This window comes from Phocoena phocoena, chromosome 15 (assembly GCF_963924675.1).
Source record: "Phocoena phocoena chromosome 15, mPhoPho1.1, whole genome shotgun sequence".
In the NCBI taxonomy this organism is placed as follows: Eukaryota; Metazoa; Chordata; class Mammalia; order Artiodactyla; family Phocoenidae; genus Phocoena; species Phocoena phocoena.
This window is the reverse complement of record NC_089233.1, coordinates 60,660,878-60,674,096: the sequence shown is the minus strand read 5'-3', so window position 1 is coordinate 60,674,096 and position 13,219 is coordinate 60,660,878. Positions and strand designations below refer to the sequence as shown.

The 13,219-nt window shown below is 53.3% G+C and overlaps 1 protein-coding gene across 1 annotated transcript; it reads left to right on the top strand.

Moving 5' to 3' along the window:
- The first annotated feature begins 5,906 nt into the window (after positions 1 to 5,906).
- On the top strand, positions 5,907 to 6,845 carry SOX12 (SRY-box transcription factor 12). Its single transcript, XM_065893424.1, has one exon. The coding sequence runs from the start codon at positions 5,907 to 5,909 to the stop codon at positions 6,843 to 6,845; it is 939 nt and encodes a 312-aa protein (XP_065749496.1).
- The last annotated feature ends 6,374 nt before the right edge of the window (positions 6,846 to 13,219 follow it).

Here is a 13,219-nt window from a genome sequence, read left to right as displayed (position 1 = left end):
ACATAATCGCCTACAAGGAAGATAATTCAGAGCGCTCCCAGCTATACGTTCAGCCCCTAACACACACCAAGTCAGACACAGCTACACGCGTTAGTTTTGAGAATAAGTTCGCAACAGTCCAGAATTGTTCAAGCTCGCTTCCTGAGTACTTGTGTCTCCAGCCCCTTTGGTACAACATATGGCTGTGTTTAAACAATAGATTCAAAATAAACAATGATAGCACAGTGATTAGGAAGCTGAAGAACCAGAACTTGAGTTGCTTCAATTCTGTCATTCTATGTGACCACTTGAAGCTGTTGTATGTAAAATTTAATACAGTGAAACAAAGAGTGAACGGCCAAGCGTGGTAACTGCAAATTTTATTATTTAGTAAAATAGTATTATATATAATATTATTATTATTTAGTAAAATTGTGTTTTACCGAATTTGAAATATATATATATTTTTGTAGATTAATTAAATTAAATTAATTAATTTATTGGCTGCGTTGGGTCTTCTGTTGCTGTGCTCCGTCTTTCTCTAGTTGCCACGAGCTGGGGGTGGCGGGGGCTAATATTCGTTGCTGTGAGCGGGCTTCTCATTGCGGTGGCTTCTCTTGTTGTGGAGCACAGGCTCTAGGCGCGCAGGCTTCAGTAGTTGTGGCACACGGGCTTCAGTAGTTGTGGCTCGCGGGCCCTATAGAGCGCAGGCTCAGTAGTTGTGGCGCATGGGCTTTGTTGCTCCGTGGCATATGGGATCTTCCTGGACCAGGGCTCGAACCCATGTTCCCGGCACCGGCAGGCGGATTCTTAACCACTGCGCCACCAGGGAAGCCCCTGAATCATATATTTAATATTAAAGTTGATTCTTATTTTTAAAGTGATTTCTTATTTGATTTTAAACTGTAATGTAATTAATGGAATGGAATGGAATTATTATTGCAACAGACCACTGTGTGGGTGTGTTTTTTTCTTTCATTTTTCAAAGAAATATAGTAATATAATTGAAAAGTATGGATCAAATACTCTTTTCCTTTTTTGTACTGTAATATTTATTTTTACCGACATGATTATGTATACAAAGTTCAATAAAAGAGTATTGTCACCATCTGCATTTCTTTTCTGGCCATTATCATTAGTATTATTCATTGTATTTCATGACTGTTGCTGAAAATAATGTCATTTAAGGGAGCCATCTGTTCTGAGTGTCAAATGAGCTAGGCAGGTCACTGGTGCACTGAAGAAAAGGAACATGGAGTTAGGAGAGCTCTAAGGAGGCAGACAGAGGCAGGAGTGCTGGAATGGGTGAGGGAATGGACTTCACAACACCCAGTGTGGGGAGGCTTGGCTTGTTCCACAAACTGAAATGAGACTTGTGTGACTAGAGAGTGGATCAAGACCGAGAAATTGGGAGAGGAGGTCAGATAGGTGAGCAAGGGTCGGACCAAGCTTGGCCTAGTTGGTCAGGTGAAAGTCTGGTGTTTATCTTGAGAGTACTGGGGAAACCACTGGTGGGTTTTAACAAGGGAAGACGCACGATCAGATTTTTGACTGAAAGACACCATCACTCTGGCTTCAGGGAGGAGAATGGAATGGAAGGAGATATGGTGGGTACAGGGACCAGAAAGGAGGCTGGGCAGGTACCCAGATAAGAGATGATGGTGGCCTGGACCAGTGGGGCAGCAGTGGTCAGCATGTCTCCAAGAACCTTACCATCTATCTACTACAGTCTGGATTGAACAGCTCAGTGGTCAGCCCAGCCTTGAACTCCTGTGGCCTGCAAGGTTTAGACTCTGGGGCACCTATCTGAAAGGACTCAGGATAGCCTGTGTGCACTGATAACTACCACATCCAGTGGCAGACTGGAGTTTTGGGTTTTGGGTTCCAAAATTTCACTTCCTTCTCTGGGCTCCCGGAGGAATTTGAGCACACTTAGGATAGAGCACTGACTTTCATTTAATAAATAATTATTGAGCACCCGCTGTGTGCCAGGCACTCTCCTAGGGACAGAGCAGGAAAAAAAACAGACAAAAATCTCTGCCCTCTTTGAGCTGGCATTCCAGTGGAGGGGAGATGGGCAAAAAACAAGTGAACAAATAAAATAATTCCGGAATGTGGTGAATGCTATGAAGCAAGTAGAAAGGGTGATGAGTTAGAAGAATGAAAGCAAAAATTAAGATATCTAACAATACCAAACTTTGGACAGGATATAGACGAAGAGGATCTCTTCTGTGTTGCTTGCGGAAAAGTAAATTGGTACAACTTGGAAGTTTCGAATCACCTTATAAAAGTTAGCACTCACATATCCTCAGATGCAGCCACAACACTTCCCACAAAATACCTGGGAGACCTTCTTGCACTTGAGCACCAGGAACACATTTAGGATTGTTAACAGGAACACTGCTCATAAGAGCAAAAACCTGGCGATGATACAAATGTCCAGGGACAGGACACTAGACAGAAAAATTGTGGTACATTCCTGCAGTGGAAAATGAATGAACCCCACACGGGTGCAATAATTTAGATGAATCTTGCCACTATAATATTGAGTGAGAAAGTAAATACCAGAGTATTACATACAGCATGATACCCTTTTTTTAAAGCTAGAGGCAAGGGAATATATTTTTTGGGTTTTTTTTTAATGTTTATTTATTCATTTGGCTGCACTGGGTCTTAGTTGCGGGATCTTTGTTGCTGCATGCAGAATCTAGTTCCCTGACCAGGGATCAAACCCAGGCTTCCTGCATTGGGACCACAGAGTATTAATTACTGGACCACCAGGGAAGTCCCAATGAAAATATTCTAAAATTGATTGTGGTGATGGTTGCACAACTCCCTTAATATGTCATTGAATTGTATACTTTAAATGAATGAATACTCTGGTATTTCAATAAAGCTGCTAAGCTTTTTATAAGTGTAAGGGAAGACTCAGGATAGACATTACATCAGGTGAGGGAAAGCAGGGGATGGGATGGGAGAGAAGTTCATAGGGAAAGGTGGGTTATTATCATGTTCCAATTGCTGTGTTGGGTTGCTGATTTCACTGGTTTGTTTTCGTTTTTTTGTTTTTCTTTTTCCAGTATGCGGGCCTCTCACTGTTGTGGCCTCTCCCGTTGCGGAGCACAGGCTCCGGACGCGCAGGCTCAGCGGCCATGGCTCACGGGCCCAGCCGCTCCCGCGGCATGTGGGATCTTCCCGGACCGGGACACGAACCCGTGTCCGCTGCATCGGCAGGCGGACTCTCAACCACTGCGCCACCAGGGAAGCCCTGATTTCACTGGGCTTTACTATATTATATATAAATAAATATATACAAACATGAACTGAACCAATCATGGACAATGATAACAATGTCACAGAGCAACAAGTCTGTGTACCTGAGATGCAGGGGAATGTGGGAGGGCGGTAGCAGAGAGTGGTCAGGGCAGGCGTCTCTGGAGAGTCCATGTGAACTGAGGCTAGAATGAGATGGACCAGCCATGTGGGGATGGGGGTGAAGAGTTTACCAGGCTGAGGAGACAGCATGTACAAAGGCCCTGAGGTGGGTCCAAGCCTTCTGTGTTTGAGGAATATCCAGGAGGCCAGTACTTCAAACTCTAATAATAGTAATGGCAGCAGCTACAGGGCCACAGTAAGACCTTTGAGAGGCCCTAAGCACTGAAAAGACGGTAGTGCCCATCCTCTGTAATTTAAAATAAGACAAATATTAAGTAGGAAAAGTGTAAAAGTGTTAGAAAAAATTTTTAAAGCTTTTATTTTTCCCAGGATCACTACTTTGATGCCTTATTTTCTTATTATGTTGGTGTTTCTAGGTTGGTGGTGCCCTGAGTCTCTGATAACTAATATTTGTTGTGCATTTACTAGATGTCAGGGATGTGTCTACATCCATTATCCCATTTAATCTGTAAAATAACCATATGAGGAAGAAACTGCTTTTTCCTATTTTAAGGACACGCAAAAAGAGGCACCCGGAATATGAATACAGAAATTCTGACTCCACTGAGCAATGAACCGTACAAGCTACCGTTGTTAAGATTCAAACTCGGGGGTCTCCAGATCTCAGCGTCCAATAAGTAAACGGAGAAACCATTTGGTCGGGAGCGGAGCCTTCTCCTTCCGAGTGCCCTGTGCCTTTAAGAGTCGCCCCCTCCCGCCGGCGAAGATCCAATTTCCCTCCCGGGCACCCAGAGCAATCACCCCGCCCCCAGCGTATGCGGAGCCGCACGCAGGTCCTCCCTCCCCCACCCCACACCCTCCGGCTGGGCGCTCCGCGCCCACCCGCCCGGGGATGGGTGAGGTCTACAGCCTGAGACACGCACCTTCCAATCCGGATACTGCCCACTATGCCCCAGCAGAATGCTACCATAGAGACCCCCCATCCCGACCCCTCCCAGCTCCTGATTCCGTGGAGGGACACTTCAGCGCCCCCACCCATCGCCCGGGCCCACTGCGCGGTGAAGGTGACCTCCCCCAAGGGGCAGCATACGCCCAGCAATGCCCGAGCGGGCTCACACGTGGTGAGATGGGAGCGCGCAGCCCCTCCCCGCCACGCGCCTCGAGCGTGCGCCTCGGACCCGCCCCTTGGCCTGACTCCGCCCCCGTGCCCGCGCACGCTTCTCCAGACCCGGGAGGGGCATCGCGCCCTAGTCTGGCACCAAGCTGGTCTAGGTGTGGCGTGGGACCTGGGAATGGGGCACCCACGCATCTTCGAACCTCGCTTGAGACGTGTGAAAAACGGAGAGTTCGTCCTACTCAGGACCCTCGGCTGGTTAGGCGAGGTGCCCCGGCCCCTTCGTGCGCTGAGGGAAGAGAGCTGGGACCGCGAGCCTAGGATTCGAGCCCTGATCTGCAGATATTTGGTGTTTCCTACCTGGAAAGTGGGCGTCATGTGCCCTTCTTTCTCAGGTCTCTCGTGGTGCCTCAAAAGAGAAGAAAAATATAAAAAGGATTCGGTTCATTGGGCCCATAAACGTTTGTTGAGCGCTTATATGGCTGGATACTAGGCAGGGGCTACATCAATGATAAGATGAGGTTTTTGTCCCCTTAAGGAGCTTTCCTGAGCCTAGGTCTCCTCACCTTCTGTTCTGGGGCGGCTAAAAAAGACGCCCCCGAAAGAGGAGGGAGCGGAGGTCCTACCTGGCGGCAGGTGTCACTGAGTAAGCTAAAATTTCAAAGGCAACGCGGGGCGGGGACAGGCTCTCTGGAGCCAGAAGGGAAGCACGGTCGGCGTCCCCCCACCCCCCACTCTCCCGCTAGTCCCCAGCCTAAGAAAAGAAACCGACTTCATCCGACACCCCCAATCCCAGCCACAAGACCGCCCAGCCCCGCAGCGCGAGCCCCGCCCCACTTCGGCAGCCAGCGATTGGGAGATGCAAATACCAGGTTCTCTGCCCAGCAACGGGTGACGCGGCGCCCGAGCGCGAGGCGTGGCCCGGCCGCAGCCCAAGCGGGCACCTCGGTGTTTACACGGGGCGGCCCCGCGCGCGCCGCAGCGGCCCGCAGACGGAGAGGGGGAGGGGTGGCGCGCGCGCCGGCGGGGCCGCGCGGGGAGAAAGACACTGGAAGGCGGCGGGGCGGAGAGAGGCGCGCGCGGGCCGCGGCCGAGCAGGAGGCTGCAAGGAGAGCCCGCGGGGGCCCTGGGAGTGCAGTTCCTCAGCCCCCGCAAAACAATGTGTGGCGTGCTGCGGGGTGCAACTTGCCGGAGGCGGCGGGGGCGCGCCGAACCCGCCTGAGACCGCGCCGCTGACCTTCTCCCCCCGCCGTCCGTTGGGCCCGAGCGCCCAGCTTCTCGCTCCCCAGCTCGCGGGGGCCGGGCCGAGCTGCAGGGCGGGGCCGCCCCTCCGTCGCTGCTGCCTCCTCCCCCACCCCCAGCCGCTGAGGATGCGGACGGCCCCCGGCGGCGTCTAGCGGCCCCGGGCCCAGGCGCGATGGTGCAGCAGAGGGGCGCGAGGGCCAAGCGGGACGGCGGGCCGCCGCCCCCGGGGCCCGGGCCGGCCGAGGAGGGGGCGCGTGAGCCCGGCTGGTGCAAGACCCCGAGCGGCCACATTAAGAGACCGATGAACGCGTTCATGGTGTGGTCGCAGCACGAACGGCGGAAGATCATGGACCAGTGGCCCGACATGCACAACGCCGAGATCTCCAAGCGCCTGGGCCGCCGCTGGCAGCTGCTGCAGGACTCGGAGAAGATCCCGTTCGTGCGGGAGGCGGAGCGGCTGCGCCTCAAGCACATGGCGGATTACCCGGACTACAAGTACCGGCCGCGCAAAAAGAGCAAGGGGGCGCCCGCCAAGGCGCGGCCCCGCCCCCCCGGCGGCGGCGGCAGCCGGCTCAAGCCCGGGTCGCAGCTGCCTAGCCGCGGGGGCCGCCGAGCGGCTGGAGGGCCTTTGGGGGGCGGCGCGGCGGCGCCCGAGGACGAAGACGAGGACGACGACGAGGAGCTGCTGGAAGTGCGCCTGGTCGAGACCCCTGGGCGGGAGCTGTGGAGGATGGTCCCGGCGGGGCGGGCCGCCCGGGGACAAGCGGAGCGTTCCCAGGGGCCGTCGGGCGAGGGAGCGGCTGTCACCGCCGCCTCCCCGACTCCGTCGGAGGACGAGGAGCCGGAGGAAGAGGAGGAGGAGGCGGCGGCGACGGAGGAAGGCGAAGAGGAGACGGTGGCGTCGGGGGAGGAGCCGCTGGGCTTTCTGTCCAGACTGCCCCCCGGTCCTGCCGGCCTGGACTGCAGCGCCCTGGACCGCGACCCAGACCTGCCTCCCGCCTCGGGCACGTCGCACTTCGAGTTCCCGGACTACTGCACCCCCGAGGTTACCGAGATGATCGCAGGGGACTGGCGCCCGTCTAGCATCGCCGACCTGGTTTTCACCTACTGAGCCCACCGTCAGCGGGGCGCGCACGCCCCCTAAACCAGCTGTTTACATACAGGAATCAGGTATTGGGGCCCCTCGGAGGCCGAGGCTGGCACCCCATCTCCCGCACAGCCTCCCCCCTCCTAGACGTGCCCAACCCCCTTCAAATCCAGACATGCCCTTCCCCCGCAGACACACCCCAAGGCAGCCCAACCCCCACCCTTTCTCCGACATCCAAGCCCCTCCCCATCTTACCCCCTCCCGCACAGCCACCAGCAGCCAGCCCCCCCCTCCGATACACCTCCCGTCCTCTCCAAGAGACCTGTACCCCTCCCCCATTTTGCACACGCCCTTCCTCACGGCCGGAGGACACGCCCCTGCCCTTGCTCCGGACTCCCTCCGCCTTAGCCTGGCCCGCCTCCTGTCTTGTTTGGGGGGGCGCTGCAGCTGGGCGGCCCCGCGCCCTCCTCCCTTGCCCCTCCCTCCCAGGGAGGGGGAGGGGCCCGTTCCTTTTCCCCGGGAACACTGGGATCCGCCCCCTTCTCGCGCATGCTTAGTGCTTCTTGGGAGGAGGGAGCTGGTCCCAGTCGAACCTCACGCCCCTGTCAGATCCAGGAAGAAGGGGGGCGGATATAGAGCGATCCTGAGAAATCTTTTGATCCAGGAGCCACGGCTTCCGTTCAACCCGACGGGGCGTCACTGCCTTAAATGGGAGGAGCACTCGGAAGGGGGAGAAAGAGACTAGCCGGCCCGGAAGGGTTGGTGTGGAGCTTGGAACTCCCAAGTGGCATAGCCCCTTCCCTTACGGGGTCGCCCAACCCACGTGCACCCACCCCTCACCGACTGCATGACTGCCTCTACAGCTTGTTTTGGTTCCAAGAAGCCTACCTTTCTTTCCCCCGCCTGGGAATTGGGGGCAGGGTCTTTCTCTGGAAATCCTTCAGGAGAGAAAAAGAAAACTCAGAACCAAGACACGTAACAGTTTGTTTGGGGACAGGGTCCTTATGCTTCACACGCCCCCCCCCGCCCCCCCCCCCCGCCAAGTGCCCTTATCACCTCAGGGCACACTCTCAGCCTGGGCTCCTTCCTAAGCCCACCGCCCCTTCCTGTCATCCAGGTCCCTCTGCCTACAGTATTCAGTGGGAGAAACTGAGACACGTTGGTACTAGGGGGTTGAGACTGAGGCGTAATAGCAGATGAAGTGGCAAGAAGAGCCCCACTTTTCAGCAGCTGGCTTCAGAGAGACCATCGACTGGGCCAGTGAGACTGAAGGGAGGGTCAGAGTAGTCTTGGGCCGTTTGCGCCTAGCGCTGCTGCATCCAGTTCGGGTGCCCTCGGAAACCCTGCCCCTGATGCTGTTACCCCTCTTGCTCCAGCTCCTCGCTCAAGCCCCGCCCCTCCGGCCTCCCCACGCCCCATTTGCCCTCACTACCTGTATCTCACCGGCGTGTGTTCACCCTCCTGGGTGTGCACACACTCTCATTCACACACACAAATCTCAGGAACAAACGGTCCCAGAGTCCTCCGGGACCCCTGCCCAGGGTCTCTGCAGGTCTCTGCCCCACGCGTTCCCGTCGCTGACAAAGCCACCAGCTGCCTCCTTTAAGCTTGGTGCTCCGGCTCTGGGCCTTTTTGCGCGCGCTCTCTTTCTCTCTTTTTCTCTTTTTCTCTCTCTCTCTCTCTTTCTTTTTTTTTTTTTTTAAGAAAAACAACAACAAAAAAGACAATGAAAAATCCCAGAAAACGTCATGTGAGTGAAGAGATGTCACTGTCTGTGGTCTTGGAGAACTAGTCTCATAGCTGAGGGGAGGGGGCACGGGCACCCACAGCAGGACTTCTGCCAGGACTGAATAAAGTGTATTTGCCCCATCTCGCCCTGTGCTTCTACATGTCTTTGCCTTTCCTCAACCCTCCCCAAACAGTTTGGCAGATTCAAGTCCATGTGATTTAGCACCATGCAGGAAGAGCTGGAGGTTCCAGGGCAAGGAGGCACCTGGCCCCTCTAGGCCTCTCAGCTCCCTCTATCTCAGGACTCCTGGTCTTCATTAAGGATGGCAGACTCATCCCTGCAGAGGCCAGGCAGGTGACATGAATGAGAGAGTCTGGGTGGACACTGGCTTCATGACCCACTTCAAAGGGAGCAACTGCTCACTTCCTGCCGGTTGTGACCCTGTGGGAATGCAGCCCACTGTGGCCAGGGGGCTAGATTTTTCAAGAGAAGATGGCAATCTGGATGTTTCTGTGAACATCTCAATTTCAAAATGAAAGCTGAGTGAAATATTTTTAAATCCTTGTGGACCAAGTGAAACACGTGTGCAGGCACACCTAGTCCAAGGGGGCCAGTTTGACCCTGCCCTTAAGATTAAGAATCAGGGTTGAGCCTGGCACCACCACTGAGCACCTGTGTGACCTTGAGCATGTTAACTTCACCCTGACTCTTTCCATATGTGTAACGCAGGGATGATGATAATACCTGCTTCACAGGGTAAAATGAAGTTCGAGGCGAGAAGCATTTAACATGGTCCTCCATAAATTGTATTATTCCATTGTCCAGAGGAGAAAACTTAGGGTCAAGGTGCAGAAGCAACTTGTAAAGGGGCTTCAAGCAGCCACGGTCAAGGCCCCAAATTTTGGTTTCTGTCTCCTGGTGAAGTGTTACTTCAGGGTGCTTGCCTCTCCCTCCCTGTTTGAATCTGCAGATGGTGTTAGGCTGGCGGTTCAGGGTGTGGAGTAGTGGGGTTCGTCCCCATGCCTAGCACATAACTGGCCCCCAGTGTAGATGTTTTGAATGACTGAAGAACAGCAGCAGAAGCCACAGTGATTCCCGCCCATGAGATTCTTACCAGTGTGTTTTGGGAACTGAGACGAAGGCTTTTCAAAACTTTGTCCCCCTACACCTGTCCGCCTAATTCTTCCTCTACCAGATCCAATGAATTCCTAAGGTTGGACAAAGCCTGTTTCCCCAGTAAGAACCAAGGCCAAGTGTGCAAGTCTCATTCAGAGAGGGTATTTGGGGACTGGGATACCCATAGATGCTTTAAAAGAGGACTAAAGCAGGTTTGGGAGGGCTGGGCACCTATAGAAAGGGGCTTGGGGCCTCAGGAATTACAGTGAGCGCTTCCTCTTGGCCTCTGATTGGAAGCGAGATTGACCACAAATCAAAACAAAACCTTTAAGAAAGAAAAGGTGAAAAAAAAAAAAAAAAAAGAAAAGGTGGAAGAGAGCCACTTCACCCAGGGCAGCCTGCATCTGGTGTCCTAATGAGCACAGGTGTAAAAGCCTGCCGCTTCAGCGCAAGGTGGGACAGACACAGGGAGTACCTGCCCCACCCCCACCCCCTCCAGGTCCTCACCCCAGGGCCCCTCCAGGGTGGCTGAGGCTTTGCCTGGTCAGCAGCGCAGTTTGGCTTCCTGAACCCAATTCTGTCTCCTCCCTCTTCTTTTCACAGGTGTTTATCCCTAATAAATATCTTGCACCCCAAACTCAGTCTCAGTGTCTGCTTCTGGACAACCCAATCTGCAGCGGATGGTGGAAGGGGCTGGACAAAGGGAAGGGGATCACTGGCCCAGCAATTGCAGCTGGGCACCTCTGATACCCACTCCCTCAGGAGGAGTCTCGTTTCCACCAACACTGTCAGCCCCAACCTCGGGGCTGCACGCTTTCCACCCTTTCCAGTCAGCCTCAATCAGAAACTCCGGCCTCAGCCCGCAAGTCACTCAGGGCCCTCTGCTGATGTCATTCTCATTCGCAGTCCCTCCCCTGGCCTAAGCTGGAGAGAGAGGCTAAAAGTCTGTGTTTGCCCTTCACGATGCCCTGGGAGGGGGAGGGCAGGGGGCGTGTAGAACGCCAGGCCTGAGACGGTGCTAGAGTACTGCGGGCCCTGGGCAAGCGCCTCCCTTCGTAGGCCTTAGTTTCCCCCGGGTGATGTGGGGGAGGAGGAAATACGAATAGAAGAGAGACCATTTATTGTTATTTTGGTTCCTTCCATTTCTGAAGGAAATGGATTCTGACCTGTGAAAGGTGGGGGCGAGACCTGCTTATGTGGACTTTGGGGACGCCTAGTGGCTGAGAGGAGTAGGAAGCATTGCGGGCGCGCGGTGGAGAGGTTGCAGGGTGTGTCCCCCTCTAATCCCCCTCCATTCATGCTCTCTGATTCATCTCTGGGTCAGGTTCCTGGCCGGGGCTATTTGAGCTATCTTGGTTCCAGGGCTTTAAAAACGCCTATACGCTGATGTATTGGCCATCTATTCCTATGTAATGAAACGCCACAAAGTTAACCGCTTAAAACAGCATGCATTTATTATTTCATAATCTCTGTGGGCCCAGAGTCCAGGCATGCCCAGCAGAGAATCCTGGGTTCTTTGCTCAGGATCTCTCAAAGCTGCAGTCACGCTGTTGTCTGGGCTGCATTCCTTTCTGGAGCTCGGTGTCCTCTTGCAGAATCACGGGGTGGCGGGCTGAGCTCAGTTCCTTGTGGTTAAAGGACTGAGGCCCCCATTTTCTTCCTGGCTGTCAGCTGGTACCACTCTGGATTCCTAAAAGCCACTCCATTATTTTCCTCACAGGCCCTCTATCCGTGTGGAGGCTTATTTTGTCAAGGAGCGGCAGGAGAATCTTTCTGCACCTTCAAGTCACTTGGCTCAAGGAAGGCTCTCTTTTAAAGGGCTTACCCAGGGAAATGGTCCTTCTGATTCACTAAATATCAACTAATTTAATCACATTTACCTTGATCACATTTATGAAGTCCCTTCACCCTTGCCGATAATGTAAGCTAATCACAAGAGTGACATCCATCATGCTCCCGGGTCTTACCCACGCAGAGAGGAGGAGGTTATGTTGGGCACGCACACCAGGGAGTGGGAATCTTGGGGGCCATCTTAGAATTCTGCTTATCATAGCCGTAGCTTCTTAAGCTTATAGCTCCATCCCGACACTGCCAGGCTCATTATGTTTAGCTGCCTTCTTGTCGTCTTCACTGGGATATCTACTTGGCACCTGAAACTTGGCATGTCTAAAAATGAAGTGTGGTTTCCCCAATCCTCCCAAGCCCGCTCCCCCACCCACATCTTCACTTCTTCACATATTACTTTAGTTGGCCTTTTAAGGCCAGCAAACTTGACTCTTCTTTTCCTCATAGCTTCATATCCCTTATAGCCTATTGGTTCTATCTTCAAAATGTGTCCTGTGTCCTATCACCTATCACCTTTTCCATGGCCACCCTCCTGGTCCTGGCCCCCATCATCTCTTGCCCAGTATCCTTTACCAGCCACCTCACTGAATTCCTTGCTTTCTCCTTCGCCCCATTCAGTCTTGTTACCCACAGAGCAGCCAGAGGAATCTGTTTAAGCTATAAATCAGACCATATACCGTCTCTGCTCGAAACTCTCCAATGGCCCCCATCTCATTCAGACTAAAAGCAAAAGTCCTCAACAAGGCCTGTGAAACCCTGTGTGATCTGGCGTGTGGCCCACCCTGGGACTCATCCTTGCTACTTTTTCCTTCTCTCACCATGCTTCAGCCACCCTGGCTTCCTTGCTGTTCCTCAAAACTGCCAAGCACACACCCACTACAGGCCCTTTGCACATGCTGTTCATTCTGCTTGAAATGCTCTTCTCCCAGGCTTGCTCTCTCACTTCCTTCAGGTCTCAGCTCCAATGTCACTAACTCAAAAAGTCTTCCCTGACAGTTCATATAAAGTATCACCTCCCCTTACGCTATCCCCTTACTTTGCTTTATTTTTCATAATAGCATTTATCACTGTCTGGCATTTATCATATAAAGTTTTATTTTGTATGTATCTCTCCAATTAGTATGTAAGCTTCACGAGGAAGGAATGGCCTCTGCACTGGGCTCCATGCCTTAGCTCATCAATCACTCATTTGCTCACCCATGCAACAAACATTTATTAAGGGCCTGCTTTGCCACGCTCTGTGCTAGGTGCTGGGTGTACAAAGGTGAAAAAAACAGATATGGTCCATCCTCACTCAATCCTCAGGTCTGGGGAGCAGAAAGACCCATAAACACAGGGGTGGAAATACATTGATGGAGATGGACAGTGGGGCTGGGGGGACACAGAGGAGGCCCTTAATCCAGACGTGGAGCAGGGTGTGGTCAGGTCACCTCCTGGAGGAGGTGATGTTTAAGCTGTGACTGAGACCTCAGTGCATTGTTGTGGTTTTAGGACATAGCTACAAGTTCTTTGACATTCCTCCCATAAATTTCCTCCCTCTTGAATCTGGGCTGGTCTTCGTGATCTACTTGTAACTACTAGAATGCCGGAATGCGGCTGTAGGTTTCCAAGGCTAGGTCACACTGAACCACCGTAAGAAGTCCAACAACCCTAAGACTGTCACATGATCAAGAAACCCCAAAACACGTGGAGGGACCACGCGCAGGTG

Coding starts and splice junctions, on each gene's coding strand:
- SOX12 (XM_065893424.1), top strand. CDS start 5,907: ATGGTGCAGCAGAGGGGCGCGAGGGCCAAGCGGGACGGCGGGCCGCCG.